The sequence below is a fragment of the Homalodisca vitripennis genome, chromosome 4 (genome assembly GCF_021130785.1).
Source record: "Homalodisca vitripennis isolate AUS2020 chromosome 4, UT_GWSS_2.1, whole genome shotgun sequence".
NCBI lineage: Eukaryota > Metazoa > Arthropoda > Insecta > Hemiptera > Cicadellidae > Homalodisca > Homalodisca vitripennis.
The window spans coordinates 898,169-920,417 of record NC_060210.1 but is presented as its reverse complement, the minus strand read 5'-3'; the positions used below and the strand labels follow the sequence as shown (position 1 = coordinate 920,417).

At 33.8% G+C, this 22,249-nt stretch overlaps 1 protein-coding gene across 1 annotated transcript in view; it reads right to left on the bottom strand.

Annotated features, from left to right (window-relative positions):
- LOC124358885 (juvenile hormone acid O-methyltransferase-like) overlaps nt 1–22,249 on the bottom strand; it is a 35,627-nt gene that overhangs the window by 1,502 nt on the left and 11,876 nt on the right. Inside the window, exons 2-3 of the mRNA XM_046811126.1 lie at nt 13,626–14,006; nt 12,302–12,434 (exon numbers count right to left, since the gene is read on the bottom strand). Coding sequence (XP_046667082.1) covers nt 12,302–12,434; nt 13,626–14,005 — 513 coding nt within the window. The 5' untranslated portion in view covers nt 14,006. The remainder of the gene's footprint in view (nt 1–12,301; nt 12,435–13,625; nt 14,007–22,249) is intronic.

Sequence of the window (22,249 nt, the reverse complement as noted above, 5' to 3'; positions counted from 1 at the left end):
TCTTAATAAGTAAAATAAATTTTGTGACTATTTTTGTCTGTAAACAAACTATTAAAAATGTTTAAATTAATAATGTTGTACTAATAATGCCCACTATTTCAATTAATTTATCATATGAAATTATGTTTACTATCATTATTTTATGTTATTATTGACATATCAAGTGCTCACAAAGTCAGTTCCTGAATAAAGCTATTATTTTGATTATTGCAAACTCAAGTGGAAAATTAATAGAAATGGAATTGTTTAACTGCCATGATAAAAATAAAATATTATCATGGATAAAAGATATTTTGTTAGATTAAACATTGTGTTACGAAATAGTAAGAACGACTGACTACAGTAGTTAATACTCTTGGAATATGACAGCCAATTGAGTAATAATAATAGAAGAAATGTATCAGCTTTCTGAGAAGTTATGCCTTTCAAAATTTCTGGACTTTTTCAAAGTTTCTATTCTTTAATAAGTCCTGATGAAGAGAGCAATTATAGTCTCGGGTTTGATAAGGTTCTTGCTGCAAAAAGAAGGCTTGCTTGCATTGTGATGCAATGTCAACTTTGTATAAATGTAATAAAAATGTATTTGTTGTAAGAAAAGCACGATTGAAGTTACGTCACCATCTACAGATGTCACGAAAGCATTTCACTGCTTAACTCTCTATCTGTTAGACGACTAGCGACTAGTCGCTAAAAATGTTTCTCCAATGTTAGACGACTAGTCACTAGTCGACTTTTCAGTCATATTTTTAATCAAACTTTTGGTATAAAAAATACGATTTAAGTAGGACAAATATTATATTACATTAATCAGGATGTTTTCACGGATTAATTTTATGTATAGTTTATTGAATAATAATGCGTAATAACTATGCAACGAATTTTTAAAGTTGCGAAACAAATTTTGGTTTGTCATGTCTGCTCGCGGACTTTGACATAACGCGAAAAAACCCGGATTTTCCCTAAAAAATGTATGTATAATATGTACATATGAACATATTTACGTACATATGTTCTTTTTATTATAATACATTTTACTTCATTAGAAATATTATCTTCCAATATATTGTGTGTTTTTATAAACTTTAATTTTTTTTAGTCTTCTTACGATTTGCAACAAAACCTTTTACAAATAAACCCGTACAAAATAACAAAAAATATATTTTTCTTTTCTGAAAATTTTAGGCTCTAAAACGTAACAAAAGGTGTAAAAATATAATAAGCATACAGAAAATATCTAAACTCGTAAAATAAGGAATATGTAATTTTTTGATAAAAAGAATATTTCAATATTTACCCCAAAAACTCTAAAATATTTTCAAAAATAAGAATTTTCTTTGTTTTCTATAAAAAACCCTTCCATGGGAAATTTTTTATATTTTTAAAAGTAATAAAACAAATTATTTATATTTTTATAAAGCTTTACTTTTGGATATTTTATTTTTACTTTTACTTTTTTTAATTGTAATGAAACAAATACTATTAAATTTTCGTAAAAAAATTATTTCTACTGTACAACAATGTTCCTGGTTTTATACTGTAAAAAATATGTGTGTGTGTGTGTGTGTGTGTTTTCACAGTTCAAATATGTTTATTTATTAACAGTTTTTTTTATTTGATACATGATCCCATGTGCATAACACAGCACGTGCAGGATTCTGAAAAAACAAGCATCTTTAATACACTTATTTCATACGGCTACTATATAGTGCAATACTCCCAGGAAAGGTCTACTCTAGAATGAAATTACTTTTTATAACTAATAATGATAACAATCTATAATAACAATTTAAAACTATCAGATACAACATTTTAAAACAAAACTATACCCCAACAAAACACAATAAATACTATTACAATTACACCAAAAAAAAACACATTTTCTGACTAAAAGGCATTCCAAGTGACTCCCAGTACATGTAAGCTCTCTCATGAGTGTACACCCATATGTATAAGTTATTGCTTAATAAATAAAATATATAAATAACAACAAGATGAACAAACAATAACTATCAATAAACATCTAAATTCATAACAACAATAAAGATCAACAATAATAACGACAATGAACAACAACAATAACTAACAATAAACATCTAAATTCATAACAGCAATAAATATCAACAATAATAACAAATAATAAACTTCTAAATTCAATAACAGGATAATAAAACTTTAAACAAAAAAAAATCAGTAACAGAACTTAATAAATATAATTAAATGTATAAAACTGTTCAACTGCAAAGCCATAATCAGGAATCACATCATGGAGCATTTCATTATATTATAATTTGGCGAATATATTGTTTAGCTTCCATCTTAAATTTTGGTTTGCTTTCAACACACAACAACAACTCGTCGCTGCCTTGTATGATGAAATTATTAAATATTTTAATTCCTGCATAAGCAAACTGTTTTCTAGCCATTTCCTTGTGCAGGTTTTCAGTTTTAATTGTAAATTTAGAAGACAGGCGGGTATTTTTAGAATACTCATTAAATTCATATCTGTACAGATTTTTATGAATATACAATAAGCAGCACAGTGCATATAGTTGATTGAAAGTAAATATATTACATTCCTCAAAAATATGTGTTACCCTGTCAAATTTTCTTAGATGATGAATATTTCTAATTGCAAATCGTTGGATCATAATAACATTTTTCAGGATAGTACTGTATGTACCTCCATAGTGGCTAATACCATATCTCATTGTCCCCTCAAACCATGAAAAATAAAGTTGCTTAAGATGCTCCGGTCTGAGAAATTCCCTCATATGATACAAGGCATGGTTTATTTTACTTAACCTTGTAGTTAAATCCAATGCATAACAATCCCATTTTAAATTTCTATCGATAATTAACCCAAGATACTTGATTTTCTCGACTATTTCTATTCTTATGCATTTACAGTCATATATACATTGATGATTATGACAAAAAAGTTCATATTCATTTTGTAGATTGCTACAAGTCTTAGTTCTATCAAAAAAAGAATACATTTAGATTTGTTGGTATTTACCAATAGTTTATGTTCTATTAACCAGTTTGATATAGACTTTAAGTCACTACTTACTAGTTTTTTCAAAATGTTTTTATTATAGGAGGAGCAAAATAGACCAATATCACCCGCATAAGCAACAATTTTAGAATTTAATTTTAGTTTCAATAATTCATTTGTATAAATGATGAACATAAGAGGTCCCAGTACTCCAACCTGAGCCACCCCAAATTTCAGTTGTAAAACATTACTAACATGATTACCTATCTTTACAACTTGACTTTTATTTTTACAAAATGAGGTTAACCATTCCCCGGCCCTACCTTCCTATCCCATATAACTTTAACTGTCTTAACAATAAGTCAATATCCACCAGGTCGAAGGCCTTCTGAAAATCGAGATAAATTGCAATTGTATATTTACTTTTATCAACAGATTCAGCGATATATTGTATATGTTTCTCAATCGTCATATCCGTACCTTTGTTTGGTAGGAAGCCAAATTAATTTTGTGAAATTAATGAACTATTGATTAAATAATGTAACAATTGAGTTTTTATTAAGCTTTCAAATATCTTTGCTAAGGTATTAATCAAAGAGATAGGCCTATATGAGGATATTTCCCTGCTGTCACCCCCCCCTTAAAAATAGAAACAACACAAGCAATTTTTAATTGTTCCAGGAATACTCCTAGATCTATAGATTTAGAAAATATGTTATATAAAATTGGTACAAATACCTGCAAATTATTTTTAATAGTGACTATGCTGATGCCATCCATACCACAACTATTTTTGTTTTTCATCTTAATTATGACATTGTACAATATGTCATCAATTTAAATGTTAAAATATTCTAATATTGTCTCTTTCACTGCTTGATCTTCATTAAATAAATCATAACCGAAAAATTGTTCTTTTAATTTACCCGAAATATTCACAAAATATTTATTAAATTGATTTGGTACAAATTCCTCATTTTTACCTACATCAACAATTGTGCCATTACAATAGATTTTGATCAATGTTTTTCCTATTGTTACCTAAAATTGATTTAATAACTTTCCAATAGTGTTTGGTGTTACCCTTATTTTGATTAATAAGTTGAGAGTAATAATTTAATGTTATTTTAATTTGTTGCTTAACTATTTTAGACATCTGTTATACTGTATTCTTAATTCATAATTTGTTTTAATTTTACAACATAATTTATACAAACAATTTTTTCATTTATTAGGGAAACCAAATTGTAAGTTACCCATGGACGCCTACTCCTATTGCTACTAGTGATCCTCTTTAAGTCACATGAAGCATTGTAACAATTATTATAAATATTATAAAACCTAGACAGACTAATATTAACTTCATGACATTGATAAACAGGTGCCCAATCAGCTCTTTATAATTATAAATTAACCCTCCAAGTGATGACTAAACCACTTCAAAGTGCTAGGCCATTTTCGAGCATATGACATTTCTTTTTTAAACAACTTTTTATATACAAACATATGTTCAAATTGCATGTATTACATATGGTTTTTTACACAAACATATGTTCTATAAGATCAAGTAAAAATAAAAATGCTTATCTTTTATCATAAAAAAATCTGGTACTGCTAACCGGTTGTGTAGTTTTTTTATATTTTTATTTTCAAAATCCTTGACGTATAGTTTTTACAAAATGTAGTAGTCCTAGTTCTAAAAATATGCAAAATGTTCCAAATATAATGCTGAATAAGAAAAATATCACTTCTTAACCTTTTGCACAACATATCACAATACTAATTGGTAAAAAACAAAACAATGTTTTTTCGCAAAAATTTTACTAAAATGTTTACCACATCAACAAGTGGCAGTAAGTAGTTGAATAGTGATTATTGCCTCAAAATAAACACATATTTAGTTACTGATATGAGTAAAAGTAAGAAAAATGACAGATAAAGTATTAAAAATACAAAAAAATGGCTTATATACATATTTACATTAGACTAAAAAAAATTAGTCTGAGTCACTCTCTGGTGGGGGTGCTGCTTGCATCGCTATCATTTCCACTAAAATCGTCATCAAAACAGCGCCTAATGGCACTTGAATTACTAAGTTCATTCATAGCACAAATAATTACTCAATAAACAATAATATAAGTCACTTACAAATCAAAAGAACGAAGCAAAACAATAACGTCACAGAGCGTCGGCCGCGAGACGACCGTAACAGACAAACACGCATCGAAATCAGCTGACTATTCTTCTTACTCTTCCTCGTAAACTTCTGAATTACATAGTTCTAATTACGTTACTGTGGTGTACATATCTGAATCTAATATAAATAGTCAGCTATCTAAAATATATTTGTTAAGATAGGAATGTTGATTATCGATCTGGCCGTTGGCGGTTATATGTATGTTACGTCATATGAGACCATACTGTTTGAATAAATCCTATTGGCTACTGAGGTCACGCCACTTCTCCCCGCCAACGTTCCTTACCGTTCCAGCAGCGAGTGTTCTCCCCAGTCCAGTTTTACCCACGGTCCGTGAAACCCGCGTCCTCCCGACCAAGATGTAGTACAATAGTTTTCCTGAATTGGTGTAATTTTATTACCCAGTTTCATTACCACCGGCCACGAACATCACAAATGGCGACGAGGATTTGTGGAAATTAGTATTAGTGCGAAATTCCGAGTGTACATCGCCGCTGGACATCAACAGTGAACACCACGTGCGCGAACAACACGAGGACAGTTTTGATCGAGTGAACATCACAAAATGGCGAGTGAACATCACGGAGATTAACAGTACGAATTTTCTTTAGTTTCAAACCAATTAGTGTGGGAGGAAGTGTAGTGTGCAACCAAATTATTTTAGCTACGAGTTGATGTGGCAAGTACAATTAGACGAACTACCGTTTCCTGTAACTAATATAATGGCGCAAATAGGCGTTATCGGGGAATATGACGGGTCAGTTGAAACCTGGGCGTCATACATCGAACGTTTTGGGCTGTATGTGGACTGTAATAGCATTGACGCGGGTAAAAAGGTCAGTACGTTTTTAACTGTGATAGGGGTAAAAAACGTATAGTTTGTTGAGAGACCTGTGCACTCCTAATAAACCGTCGGAAAAGACATTTAATGAACTGGTGCAACTTGTGCAAAAACATTTATTCCCGACACCTAGCTTCATCGCGGAGCGATATCGTTTTAGTAAGCGAGTACAGTTGGAAGGCGAGTCGGTTGCCGAGTATATTGCAAATTTGAAAAAAATGACAACCCATTGTGACTTTGGCGCGTCGCTAAATGATTACTTGAGAGACAGACTGGTGAGTGGCATCAGAAGTGAAAGTGCCAAACAAAAACTTTTATCGGAAGCCTCGTTAACGTTCGAGCAAGCGACCAAAATAGTGCTTTCAATGGAGCAAGCAGAAAAATCGGCGGCAGCTCTATCAGTCGGAAGACCCGAGCGGATCCATCAGTTGAGCAGCGTGGTGGCCAGGAGGGGGAGATTCGGAAATGGCGCACCGCATTCCCAGACGCATTCCCAGACAGCACGGAGCGACAACGCTGGAGCGGCCTGGAAGGGAGCAGGGGGAACAGCCAAGGTCAGCGGCGGCACGTCACCAGGGCCTTCTGGATGGCAGCGGCGATCTCCGCCAGGTGGCAGTGGCAGTGCGCAATGTTTATGTTGTGGCCTCACAGGGCATTTCCGTTCACAGTGCAGGTTATTAGGTGTGAAGTGTCATTTCTGTGGTAAACAAAACCACATAGCAAAAGTGTGTCGTTCTAAGTTAGCTGGTCGGCAAGGTACAAATGTAAATAGAGATAAGACTAATTTTAGAGATAGTAAAAGCATTGGGAATTCCAAAAATTATCGCAAACATAACTACCTAGAAGGTGTTGATGACAGTAATCAGGTGTCAGGGGACACTGAGCAATTTGTGGAGGATGTAGCCAATTTATTTAGAATGAATGAAAAGGTGACTGACAGGGTCAAGGTAGACCCAATTCAGCTTGATTTAATTGTTAATGGTAAAAGCTTAACGTTTGAGGTTGATACAGGTGCTTCTGTGAGTGTTTGCAGTGAGGAATATTACAATTCTCATTTCCAGATGTGTAAATTAGAACCTAGTGAGTTGACACTCAGCTCTTATACCGATCAACCTATCACACCTGTAGGCAAGATCAAAGTTAAAGTTAATTATAACAAAGTAAACAAAGTAATGGACTTGTATGTCATCAAGTCCGGTGCTCATCCACTTATAGGTAGGGAATGGTTAAGTGCTCTAGGGGTTGAAATTTCGTTTAAAAATAATGACAGGTTTATTTGAGATAAGTAAAACCGATGCCGATAGTTGTCTTGAACTTAAGAACAAGTTGTTCAAAGAATTTCCTAAGGTATTCAGTGACGAGATAGGTTGTTTTAAAGGCGAGCCTGTAAAGTTAACAGTAAAAGAAAACACGGTTCCTAAATATTTCAAACCTAGGCCAATACCTTTTTCCCTGAAAGCCAAGGTTGAAAACGAACTAGCTAGGCTAGTAGATGAGAAAGTGTTAATACCTGTAAGTAGCTCAGATTGGGGTACGCCCATAGTTCCTGTATTAAAGAAATGTGGTTCAGTCAGGATTTGCGGTGACTTTAAAGTAACATTGAACCCTTGTTTAGAAGTAGAAAAATTTCCGTTACCAAGAATAGATGAGTTGTTCGCAAACCTGCAAAAGGGCGAAAAGTTTAGTAAGATCGATTTGTGTCAAGCATATACCCAATTAGAGTTAGATCCAGAGTCTCAGAAACTGTGTACCATAAGTACACACAAAGGTTTATTTTGTTATTCCCGTGTTTCCTTTTGGCATAACGTCAGCAAGTGCTATTTTTCAAAAGAAAATAGAGCAGACTCTCCAGGGTATAGATCAAATTGCAGTATTTTTAGATGATATTCTAATAACCGCTGAAAATGATAAGGCTCATTATGAGAAGTTAAGAGAAGTGTGTAAGAGGTTAAATGAGAAAGGCTTAACTGTCAAAAAGAGTAAATGTACTTTCTTTGCTAATCAAGTAGAGTATTTGGGGTTTGTCATTGACAAACACGGTTTGCACACCGATCCCAAGAAAGTAGAAGCAATCAAGAACGCACCTATCCCAAAGAATGTCACAGAAATTAAATCGCTAATTGGGCTAATTAACTATTATTCTAAATTTCTTCCAAATTTGTCAAGCATTTTAAGCCCATTGTACAATTTATTAAAGAAAGACGTTCCATTTGATTTCAACAGGCAATGTGTTCAGGCATTCGATAGAGTAAAAGAACTGCTAAGTAGTGAGACTATCTTAGCGCACTATGACGGCAAACTTCCGTTGAAGCTGGCGGTAGACGCGAGTTCTTTTGGACTAGGTGCGGTCCTGAGTGTTGTCACACCAGAAGGTATTGAAAAACCACTAGCATACCAGTCTAGAACGCTAACTAATGCTGAAAAGAACTACTCCCAGATCGATCGAGAGGCTCTAGCAATTGTCTGGGGCGTGAAGAAATTTAACCAATATCTGTATGGTAGGGAATTTACTTTATGTACGGACCACAAACCGCTTCTATCAATATTTGGTCCTCATAAGGGTTTGTCAGTGTTTAGCGCCAGCAGATTGCAGCGCTATAGTTTATTTTTGTCAGGGTACAAGTTTAATATAGAATATATAAAATCAGCTGATCACGGTAATGCCGACGCGTTCAGCAGGCTACCACTGACAATGAAAGAGCCGGAAGTGAGCGACGATGACCACTGGAAGGGCAGTTATTTGCATTGTCTTTTGGAAAGCTCTGTGCCTTTAACTTTTGAAAATGTACAAACAGAAACGCTAAAAGATCCAATTTTATGCAAAGTTATTGGTTATGTAAGGCACGGGTGGCCCAATAGCATCCCTGGAGATGACAAGGAGTTGTTGCCATATTTTGCAAGGAGGGAGGAGTTGTCTATAGTAAATAATATATTGGTTTGGGGTTACAAAGTTGTCGTGCCTAGCAAAATGAGAAAATATGTGCTGGACGAGCTTCACTCATCCCACATGGGTATAGTCAAAATGAAATCGATAGCTCGTAGTTATGTTTGGTGGCCTAATATTGATGATCAAATTGTGTCCTTGGCAAATAATTGTTCTTCCTGTTTAATGGAGAGAAATAAACCCTAGCAAGTGTCAGCTGCATACGTGGCATTATCCCTCAAGTCCATGGCAAAGGCTTCACATGGATTATTTAGGTCCGATTAATGGAAAAATGTATCTACTAATTGTTGATGCGCACAGCAAGTGGCTGGAAGTGTTTCCTGTAGCTTCCACTTCAGCCAATGTAGCCATAAATCATTTAAGAGATTTGTTCAGTAGGTTTGGTCTGCCAGAGACTGTCCACAGTGACAATGGTCCACCATTTTCCTCATTCGAATTTCACAATTTTATGTCAAACAATGGTATCAGACATACTTTGAGTCCTCCATACCATCCCATGAGTAACGGTTTGGCAGAGAACTCTGTCAAATATGCTAAGAATAAGATCAAATGTGCTTTACGTGATAAGAAAGATGTAAATATAGCTTTAAGTAGAATATTGTCTGATGACGGTATCTTGGATATCGAAAGGCCTCACAATAAAATGTATTAAATATTGGTTTTGTATTTTAATGTAATTTAACAGTGACCAATACAAGCTCCATCTACAGCATTACATTACTTACTAAAAGAAAACATCATTTCTTTTTCGCCTATTTGAGAATTGTATAATAATGGGTTTAACACCAGATTTTCGCTTTGTAGGAACACGGTGACAAGCGTGAATATCCTCATTATAGTTAATGGGTACATTGATCACCTCAGAAAGTTTATTTACAATATCAACCATTTTTTCATTAATTTTCTCAGGGACACCATCCAGTTGAATATTTCGATTTTGATTATACTGATCTAGGTTTTCCAAGCAACTTTAGACTTTCAACTTCATTGGTCAATTTTTTATTTTCGGACAAGAGATAAGTGTTAGTTTTTTCAACAGCTAAAATTTTGTAGTTAATTCAGCACTGACTGTGCCTCAAAACATCAATCTTGTTCGAAAAAAAATCAAGTGATTTATTAAATTCATCCATCTCTTTTTTAAGTTCTACTGATTGCAAAGCAAATTGTTCTTTAATGGTAGCCTCAATAGTTTGAAGACAATCTGCATGTAACTTACTCACAACGTCCAAGGTACCACCTGAAGCTGGAGTTGTCTTACTGGAACAAAGTTTGGACTGCCAATCATTCCTTCTCTTGGCACCAATTCTCTTCCAATTGTGCTCCGTAATTCCAGCACAAGTAAAATGCAATTTACATTTTCACTTACTGAACACAATGCAAAATCTACTTCATTAGGAATTGGGCCCTTACAAATAGAACATATATCACTCATTTTGAGGTTAAGTTGGGAGCACATACTGAACTTAACCACTGCCAGCAGGAGTGTGTGTTGTGTGTGTGTTGTGTGTTGTGTGTGTGCGTGTGCGTGTGCGTGTGTGTGAGAGATAGTCTATACTTTATTTCAAGAATAAACTTTCTATATAGGTTTGAATAAAGGTAAGCACAACTAGCAAAATAGGGCCTGCCATTATAGGAATTTCAACTGCCAGATGCAGGGTTACGCCATTTTACATTACCAACGATTAGCCAGCGTTAGTAATGCTAATTGGGTTTCAATATGGTATTCAAGTAACAGATAACAGATGGCAGTAGATGATGAATACCCTGGCTGGGGGATCCGTTGTCATAGATTTTTTTGTATTGTCTGTTGCGTTTTGAAGGTCGTACCTTAAAATAAGGCCACTAAGATTTAAAATCAGCGAGTCAATTCGTATTCTTTCGCTGAAAATCTTATTTAATTGGAATCAAAGAGGGATCTGCACGTAGATCTAGTGTAGGCAAGGACATCAAACGAGCTTATATAACCCTGATACAACCACAAAGTTTTGTCTTTGTCCAGATCTTCAAATTTAAGAAAAGCGGGTGTCACATACATTACATTTTTCTACACGAAGTATGGATGAATTGTCCAATACGTGTCCATCGTCAAATTCTTCACATAACAAATATTTCTAAAATTTTTCTTCTCGCGGCCGAAGTGCCAGTCAGTCCAGGCAAAATGCACCTTTTTTTGGACGACTTTTACTTTGAAAAACAATGCAGAACTAAAATGTTCCAATGAGTAATGAATAAGTTTGAATTTGTATTTCCGTAATAGTTTATGTTAAACATTTCATTATCTCAATCTAAAAAAGAATGTATGCTTGGAACTTTTAAAAACAGAGAGTATGGTTTATTATGAAAGTTTTCCTTGAGAAATGAGTAGGCATAGCCTATACCTGAGCGCAGACTCGAGTTACTATTGCTGTTTTACTTTCAGAACTTATATTATTCAAAATATATTTAAAGGAGTAAAACTTGTAAGTATTTAATTAGTAAGTGTTAACACGTTATTATCAATGGAAAAGTAGTCTACAGTTGTGATCAACAAGATAAATAGGGACCGCAGCACATAAAAACAGGCATGTTGTAGTGATAAGAGTGATGCAGAAAGGATGGCTGTACATAGGTCAGATAGTCCCTCCTTAATTTGTAAAAATCACTGCCTCTGCGTCCTCCATACACAATGAAAACAATCACTGGTTCACTTTTCTTTTAAAAGAAAGTAGTAATTGCCTCCACTACATGTATGGACAGGTCACAATCCCAGTTCTCAATCTGGATGTTCAACACTATACCGGTTACCATGGGTTTTTGCCGGTATCTCACTACCAATACTGAGTCTGCCACGATAAGAGTTACCAATTGATGGTAGTCCAATTAAAGGAAATTAATGCAACAGATTGGTAGTTCTAAATTCGACAGTGATTGGTCACAAATCGTTAGTGGGCAGTTACTAATACAGAGAACCTTGAAAGCAAGCATAGTCTTTGACTATTCCTGCTTTCAAGACTATTCCTATGACTTTTAAGCCAGGGCTTAAAAAGAGAAAATGTGCTTCATCCTCTCCTATCCTATTCACGTTGTTTTCCCTTTCGTTTTTTACGTTGCTTGCAGTGAAAACAAACGAAGAAAATTAATTTAATTTAATAACAATTCACTGACATACTTTGAAGTCTAGGAGACTACTACAATGGTGTCTTGTATTTCTCCAAATTGGACCAAGGTTGGTCTTATTTTTATTCTTCCTTTCCTATTTACATTCTTTTTTTTCTCAAAGCTTTCCCTTGTTTCTAAGAACACTTAAAATAGTACTAACACAAGGAGGGTTTAGCGATATTTTACCTGAAAATATCTACTCCAAGTTTCAGACGCTCGAACCTTCTTGTAGGTTCTTTGGAAAATACGATCAACTGGGAAAAATAGAAGGGCTTGCCCTCTGGTTTTCAGCAGTGAGTGCAGGTTCCTAACTCCTTTCCTGTAAAATTATAAACACATACAAGCACAATATACGGCTTATTGAATCATGACTACTTTTAAAATTAGGTCTTAAGATTAAACTATTTAACGTTATTAACAGTAAGAGATTACATATAATCCAGTACGGATTATAAAATCTCGTAGTATAAAAAATTGAAATCAAAACTAAAATTGGTTAGTAAATTAAATCCTTTAAAAAATTAAAGTGCTACTAATTTACTATATTTTTAAAATATCATTTCTAAATTATGTCGTTTATTTTTAAGATATAATTTTGCGATGTTTTATCATAAAACTTTAATATTTCATATTGTATAAAAGAGAATTCATTAGATAGAATACTGTTTATAATAAATACCCGTTATAGAAGTTTACCATCAATTTTGGAATACGTCTACCGATTAAGGAAGACACTTTGCAAGTATTCAAAAAGGTTACATCTTAACTTATTGTGTGTGTCAAAGAATAGAGCAACCACAGTAATAAATTCTATATACAAACGCTGAAATACGAGTTAAAATACTAAGATAACATCCACAAATAATTTATTTACTCATTCAAATACTCACTGTAGAGCCGTAAACCAATCTGCTTGTCATATTTGCAATTGTGCCAAAATATTGAAAGTTTCTAATAAAAACTGATTAGTTCATAATCTGCTTTAGTGACTGATAAGTCAACACATATATCTACACTTAAAGTAAATTTAATTTCAATAAAGATTGAACCGCAAAAATTACTTGCTCCGCCAGGACTCGAACCCCAACCTCTCACTTGCCAGGCGAGCATGTTACCTCTACAACCAAACGACCCTTAATTTTTACAATAAATTTAGTAATTTTTTTATTTGACCGTTTCTGTCACATATGTGTTTAAATGAACAAACTAACATATGATCGGATAACCCAAATACCTGTCAAGTGACTTAATATTTATACACTGCAGTGTGTGTGTGTGTTTTTTTTTTTATTTGGCTGTTGTGTAACAGCAACAACATCCAAGCAAGTAAGTCTATAAACTGGCAATTAAATAATTTGTTACATTTTTCCAAAATTGGTACAAAAGATACGACAAATATTTTGACAAATTTTCATGAAAGACAGCTATGCATCACAGAAACTTCAAAAACAGTACTATTGACCATTTATTTAGCAAATTAAATACACATTTCAATAGTTAAAATACCCACCCTAGATCTTGTAGCCAGTGCAATACGTAGAACGAAAACACTTTGTCGAATCCGCTCGCGAATTTCCCGTTTTTCAAAACGTCTGTGACCTCCTGCTCAATATCCCAGGTGGCGAACGTAAGCTTGTTAGACGCATGGGCTGCCAAAGCATGGTCCACCATTGTAGGTGACACATCCACCCCCATTACCAACTGGAAATCAGGTGGAAGCCAAGGTATCAACGCGTTCACAGTGACGTCACCAGGGCCACATCCGGCGTCCAGAATTTTCTCTTCCGGACACCAATCGAACAGCTGTTCATTATCTCGCAGGATTTTGGAAATCTTCGAGTACTTCGGAGAATTCTTGTTGTGGGACAAGTACGTTTCTACGTCCTGCATCCTAGATTGAAATACACATCCAAATTTAATTTAATTACTTTAATTACTTACAAATCATATAGATCCATTAAGCTTAAGTAATTTTGTATATATTAATGTACATTTTGTGTTATATTAACAGGATTGTGCTTATTATATGTACTTCTCCTTTGATCTAGACATAATTTAATGCCTTCAAACATGTCTTATTAAGGACTATTATTGAAAGTCTTCTGATATAGTGTTAATATTCAACATACTACATCATTTTTATATAAAATTCTATTTTACCAACTAGCAGATATTAGACAATTTACATAATCGCAATAGTTATGATAAAAATGAGAATTTGTTTAAGATATATTATAGATAATAGTATAATATATAGAATATAATCCTTGTGGAACATTTCTTCTTAGGTTTTACTGTGTGTTACAAAAAAGATAATTTTTCTTTCCATCTAATTACACATTATCTTTGATCTTAATTTTGTATATTTTGATCTTTAACAAATTTCAATACGTATCATACTTTTTTAATGAAGATCTATTTCAAATAATTTCACACGTTTTAGATTATTGTTAATTTTAAGCTCGTTTCCTAACATAATCTGTGTTTAGTTACTCTAAAAGGGAAATCTTAGATGTCCAAATAGAATTTTTGAACACAAATTCTACGAGCAGTGTTTTCTGAATAGTTTCTATGGAGACATTCGTGTGTCTACATAAAATTATCCATTTCATGAATTCCCGTAACTATTTTAAACTACAATATTCTAAGAAATTACAAATGTAAAAATAAGTAAAAGTGTTTCTTAATTTATATTCGTTTAGCACCAGCAATATCCTGAGTCATAACGTTGACAGATTGTTAAAAAATATTGAAATTTCCTAAAAAATAAAAGAAAGTTAAATATTTTAAAGATTGAAGTTTAAATAAAATTTAACCTTATTTAGTTATGGCTTATTTCTATATGATACTTTATGGAAAAAAATATTCCTAATTAATTAAATATACTTCTTAAGTAATAAAAGTGACGAGCCTTCAAATAATTCTACTACGGTACATCAATGCAAGGTTTACGTGAAAACTTAAATATACGAGGAAGTTCAATAGTTTAATAGTCATTTAAATAAATTACTCGTACGTTTGTTGTTTTCACCTTGGGCGACTGACCTTGTTTGATGAAGTGAAGAAGATTGTAACATAGACATTTTTGTGAAATGTTAACATTACAGTTATTTATCTTAGTAAGATAAGTGGCTTCTGTGAACCTTCGATTTACTTCACTATCATGTTACTTGCAAAGCTTTGCTTTTTCAGTGCATTTCACAACATCTGCCAGCAAGCACGTTGTTGTGCAATCTGTCATATTGTTTAAATGGGTAAAAGGCGTTAAAATATTTATGCTGATTTACTTTATGTTTCAAAGGCAAGAAGGTATCTTATACATTTTTATGGTTGACATGAACTTATTAATTTCATGGACCCTATGTGTTACCTCCTGATTATCCCATAACCTAAAAAAATCGGAAATTGTGTAATAACAATAATAGCAATACCCCAGGATAAACTATTCGTAAAAGACGTAAACGAGAACTATATTGTAACCTAAAGTCTTCCTGAGAGATGCCTGCAAGTATGTCATCGGTACGTATAAACAATACTAATGGTATGTTCCAATCAAAATAAGAAAGATAATATTTTCATGCAACTTAATTCCTGAATATGCAAAGCAGTTTACTAATGAAATTTGTATGCCTTGTAAATTAACAGAACTGTAACTATTCATATCAAAGTTGAGTCTTTTGATATGGGAATCTCCTATTGCTTGAAATTTAAACATAATCCTTTATTATAGCTTATTTGTTGTAAAAAACAAATCCCCAAAAAGGTGTTTTTAATTTAATAAATTAATTGTATAATTTTCAGGGTAGCCACTCAAAATCTGTTTTCGAATTCCCGGGTTTTCCCGGTTTTCCCGGTCGAAAATTTCCGACTATCTAGTTTATTTTCAAACCAGATAGACAACTGTAGTACTGTACTGTATTTAACCCTTAGGCCAAGTGCAGCGATGACGTTTTATCGTCACTAGCAGTATTTGCAAGAAATGCCACAAAGCTGCGGTGCTCTAGCATTTCGTCGCTAGCAATATGTGAAAAATCCGGTGACGATTTATCGCTATCACCTGTTTTAAGCTCCTTAGTTTTTATCTCTGTGTCTTTCGATGTGTCGACATAACATTGTGTATACCTAATATACATAATATACAAAAAAAACTTACCTTTTTGTTATGTTTAGCATATACATGTTTCCAATTCGGAAATACAAAGATAGCAAATAAATACCAATACAGCGCTACCGGTACGAACGGCGCGGCGGTGGACGAACTTACGAGACGATGAAATCACCGGTACTCAAGGTCGGTTCAGTACAATCAACAAATAAACCAAATACTTTCATCTGTACTGTACTTAATTAATTTATCTTTTGTGGGGGGGGGAAACCTAAGAATACCACGTTACTTCAAAAGAATTTGTAGAGATAAATGAATATATTTAAAATCCCAAGTTTTTTTCCTTTTTAAGTCATAGAAATGATAGGTTATAAAATGAGCTTCCTGAATATATTACATTTACGTAAAAATGTATGTATGTATGTTTATAGAGAATATATTTATTTACAACTAACTAAAGTACGAAGTACGGATAATATACAATAATAAAATTAGCAATCGTCTGTTTACTATCGAGGAGCTACAGTCCGAGCATAGAACCAGCAGACACGCTAGCGTTGAAAATTATGGACACAGAAACAACGAACTTTAATTATAATATTATTTATAAATTACGTTATTCTGTTACTGTATATTTCTAAATAGTTTTATACACAAAGAACTACAAAAACATGTTTCACCAATCGGTAATTTGAGTACTGCCGATCGTTTTTGTCCACGAATAGACAAAAACTCAATCAGACTCAGTTGTGAAGACTCAGTCGGTTAGATTACAGTCAAGGGCTACGAAACAACAAGACATACAGATCCTCATGCACGTTAGACTATTTGGTTTGAACAGTTCGAATCGTCCGAACGATTGTCAAGTGTGCGTAGAAGTCGTTCCAGTAAATAGTTGACCGGAGAACTGGCGGGATTTCCAGCCGTCGTCTAACCAATGCCGCTCGACGACGAAAACTGATGAGCGTGGGTGATTCGATCGGCTAGCCGTCTGCCGTTTGTAGACTGGCAACAACATTAAGTTGCGTTTACACTGGCAAGTAAAGTTGCAAGAGAATTTGCACAACTACTGTAGAATAATGTGAACAATATACGCAATTTTACTCACGAGAACTGTCGCGCTACAGTTGTATCGCTGGTTTTTCCGAGAGTCAAGTCTGTTCACACACGACAGTGATGTCTCGGCAATGTGTATAATTAAAATTTTAATAGCCTACACTGTTCTCAAGTTCTTGTAACCAACTGTCCGGCACTGGTTGCCGCAGCGCTCGCGAGGGCTCTTGCGCCCGTTTAGTCTAGCGATGTTTAGTTGTTTGCCGGTGTAAACGCAGTTCAGTCGAGATTTGGATGTGATCGTGATATCAAAACTTGACCACTTCCTTTGTTTTAACCTATGTGATTTGATGACAATCGGAACATGTGTGAGGAGCAATCGTTCATAGACCAACCGAGGCCTCGGCCGTGATACGAGCGGTTGGCGGTGGACGGTGAGCGCTAGGTTGGGTGGAGACTTAAGCTTAATGTTTGTGTTTTACATATGGGGAATACCCGACAGTAGCCATGGCAGACGTGAGCAGCAGTGCAGTACCACACGATGGCGCTTATCCGCCGCCAATTTTAAACATTAGATGTTTTTCCTGCCGCTCAACCCTCAGCTCAGTATGTCATTCTGTCATTGCTGTGCAACAGGATGCAAACGTCCCCTTCTCGACGTTACTTGTTGTAACTAACCCGCTACTTTCTTCTCCAAAAGGTATTTTATTAATCTTTGTATAAATTCAACTGACATTCTGGTGCATTTAAAACCCCGGGCTGCACATCCTATCAAACCGTCAAACATTATATTATTCAACGAACCGAACCCTTAAGCCTGTTTATAACACTGTACATTTTGCTATATATATCTAATACACGTCTTTCCAAAACACTATTTTCTCTAAAGAATAAGAGTAAACGCGCACTAGCACGGCCAAGACCAAGATCACGACCCAAGACCAAGACCAGTACTGGTCTACAACAGCACGACCACAACCTCGACCAAGACCAAGACAGTTTTGTAATGAACTAAAAACAACAGTCAGTCTGAAAATGGATGTCAAGGAAACCATTACTGGTCTTGGTCTTGGTCGTGATCTTGGTCTTGGCCGTGCTAATGCGCGTTTACCCTAAGAGTTGGACAACTTCGTCCGGAGACCCTACTTCGGCGACTGAATAATACTTAATTACGAAAAACCCGTTTGTATCACGGTTACTACCGCTCTGCCGCGTTTCCTCTTAAAGCGTACCATTTTAATTTTTAATGCATTGCTACGTTTTTTTTGGGGGGGAGGGGTAGCGGAGGCTTGCCACGGCACAGGAGTAGAACCAACATAGATAAACGCATTACACTAGTGTAGGTAACCTTAGATCGATCTGCGTCAAATGTAGCTCACGAACGTATGTCGATCTTCATTCGCAATTTCACGAGACACGTCGCGTAAAATACGATGTTTCGTGGTTAACCAGTTCTTGATTCAAGAAGCTGTCAAATTATGTCTTGATTTTTTAATTTCCTAGAGACAGAAGAATTATTTTTGAAATTTTCCCGGTTCTAAAAAAAATCCCGGCTTATTCCCGGATTTTAATAAACACAATGTTTCCTTTTAATACAAATTTTGGTTACTTTCGTTTAAGTGAGGGGGGGGGGTGTCAGGGTTGCATGGCATACACACATTTTGGGCAATAAATAATGTTCCCATAATGTTTGGGAAAACTTTAATTAGTTTGGATATTAAGAAATACTGCATTATTATCATCCTATGTAAATAGTAGAATTTGCAAAATACAGTATTATAAAATTACACATCCATAAATAATGTTTTTTTTAAATATTTCTGTGAATATTAATAAAAAATATACTGCAAACCGTAAAGTTTACTTTTACTAATTGGTATATTAATGGAGGTACTCGTGACTAATGTATTCCGATAAGCCCCAAGTATCTTTTCAGCGTGCAAGAAATATTAATGTGCGTTAAAAATGAAAGCCCTAAACATAAAAAAGTTAGTTTGTAAATAACTCTTTATCAAGAGTTACCATTACCAAGTGTTTCCCTTAGGTCCCTCCCTTCATGATTATTATTAGTTTTACTTTTTGTCCCCTGCCCAATGGCCGTGAATTGCACAATATTAGAAAGTTATTGTGGTGTTATTTATAGCTTTTATTCAGTGAGTAATCACAAGAGAATCCTAAAATTCATAGTAATCTAACTGAGTACGAACTGCTGTATTTCCAAAGAATGTAATATTATTTGCTTTTAATACATTACCTTGCTCCTTTTTATCTACCTATTAAAAATCGTATTCTTTTAAATAATTCACAAGACATATACAGTGGTGCTGAAAAGTCCCGGGACGGTCTAATAACTTTTGAACTAATTACAATATAAGAACCAAAATTTACATCAAGCTTTTGCTCATATAAAACTATTATTTTGTGTATTTCACCATGATATCCTGCTTATGGGGGACGTCCCGCTAGGGGTTGGTGAAAATTCTTAAATAGAAGCATAGGTCGATTCGTACATAAAATTAAAGCTCTTTTTTAATTAGAAACATTTTGGCGAAAATCTGACGTAAAACAGTTGACGCATTACAAAATGGCGGACACTCAAAGATTATAAAATACAGAATTTTTCAAATGCAAACATTCTGGTTGTTAGAGAAAACTGAGGCACTTAATCTTTTATTTTACTTCAAATCACTTACCAAAACAGTTATAACAAATGTTCAAAGTGTTTGCCTTCAGTTTGCTGACAATATACCAATAGTTTTATATGAGCAAAAGCTTGATGTAAATTTTGGTTCTTATATTAGTTATTAGACCGTCCCGGGACTTTTCAGCACCCCTGTATATATATATATATATTTAGGAGTTGTAGACGGATTAAAATGACTGGGCTTCAATTAATTAATATTTAATTGGAAATTCGAGTCTTTTAAAAATGATTGCTTTAAATATCTTAAACGTTTTAATCAAGACTGAACAGGTTCCTATAAGTTCCGAAACAAGTGCCTACTTTTAGTTGACTACAAAAATGTCAATTGAATAGTTTTATTAATTCAATATTTTTGAAGAAAATGCTTGCTGACTATAACGACTTCGATTGTATATAATTATATTCCAGAGTATTAATAATTAAATTATCCATGAGACATCCAAGACGATATAAAATATTGTTTGGTTAGTAAGCTCCGAGTGAATATTCAGTACAATTTATTACTAAATTGTTAACTATTAAATATTATCTGGTTTGTCTAAAATAAAAATCACAGTTCCAAATAAAAACAATGGATTTATTTTAAACAGGCAAATTAATAAGTTCAACGTTTCAGAATTTTCATCACTCTATTTTCCACAAAGAATTGACAAACCGTTTAGTAAATTTAATAGTTCCTTTGGCAAGAAATAAAAATATTAATCAAATATATCAAACAAAAAATCAGAGCTCTCTTCTAAAATAAAATAATAAAGTTAAAAAAAAAAATCAAATACCACTTGGAAATAACTAAAATAAAAATGTTCACTTCTAAGTTCACTCGAATTCAAAATAAAAAATTTAAACTTCTCTTTCCACTAGTTGAACCTTAACTTTCAAGTCACTGCAATTCAGATTACAACTCTCTCAAACAATTATTAAATTTCAATTAATTACCAATTAACAATTCACAATAAAACAGTTCCAATTAAATATTAATAAATTACCAAATCTCAATTAAAGTTATTAACGAAGTTCAATTTTAATTCACTTTTCTTGCAAGTATGAAACAACTGTAACTTGTATGATTCTATTATGCTCTATTGTTTATCGAGAATTAATTATGCAGATTGCTCTGTAGTTTCTATGAATTTAATTTTTTCCTATAAAAAAAGACATAAAAATTAATTTAATATCAGATCTGGAAGACTATTTCAATAAAACGTACAATAAATTTGGTGCTTACCTCAATATCCCTCGCGGAAAAAAATTAAGAAACACGGCGCACTGTAATAAACTTGACTCACGAAAATAACCCAAAGAAGGGCGAAAATTATGAGTTGGCGCTTTTATTCTCCCTCCCTCCAAGCAACTTTGCAGGACATCCGCGGTGTTCTCTAATTGGTCCATCTGTATCGAACAAGGTGAACAATAGTCGTAACAAGACAAGTTCTAATCAATTCAAGGCAGTCAACCTGCCTTCCTAACAATTTAAAACTACCAGTACTAACTTGCCAAAGGATTACATGTTCGTTTTTACCCTGACTTTTCACAATCTAATTTAAAATTAAATCCCAATATCTCGTTCCTAAAATTTTCATTTAATTTAAGTTTTAATAAAAAAAATATAAACCAATGGAGCTTTAAAAACGCTACACTGACTATTAAAAAGAATATCGACACGACACATTCTAACACCTGGCAAAGCCAGTCCTAGCGTGTACACCCAGACGTGGATCTTGGTGAGAGAACAGGCAGTCATTTTAGACGGCCTTCGTTATTTAAAGGTAATAAAGCAACTACCAAAATTCAACTTTATCCCCCAACCCAAACATAAAATTATAAATATATCCCTTAGCGCAGCCTGTCATACACCTTCCCCTGAACTACCTACAATTCTACTACCTCCCTCTCCCTCTCCCTCTCCCCCTCTTCCCCTCCCTCCCTCTCCCTCTCAAACTCTTACACATTATCTGAAAATTACATAGAAGTCATAGTTTTAATGTGAGATCTGTATTAAAGAGCTATGACATTTCATCTCTTACGTTTGCTGTCAAAAGTTAGAACTTAAAAAACAGCAGAGAAATTTCTAAAATGCCTCAGTCGTCTAATTATATTTACTGCCACACGATTACTGTAAATTATAAATAATAACACCTGCAAAAAAGGAGAAGGAAAATAATTTGAGTCTCGAATTTTTATTTAAGAATTCCCGCGAAAGAAATCAATTTTCTTATGTGACAATTACATAACACCTGACGCGAAATATCTTACCTTATAAAGGAACTCGCTC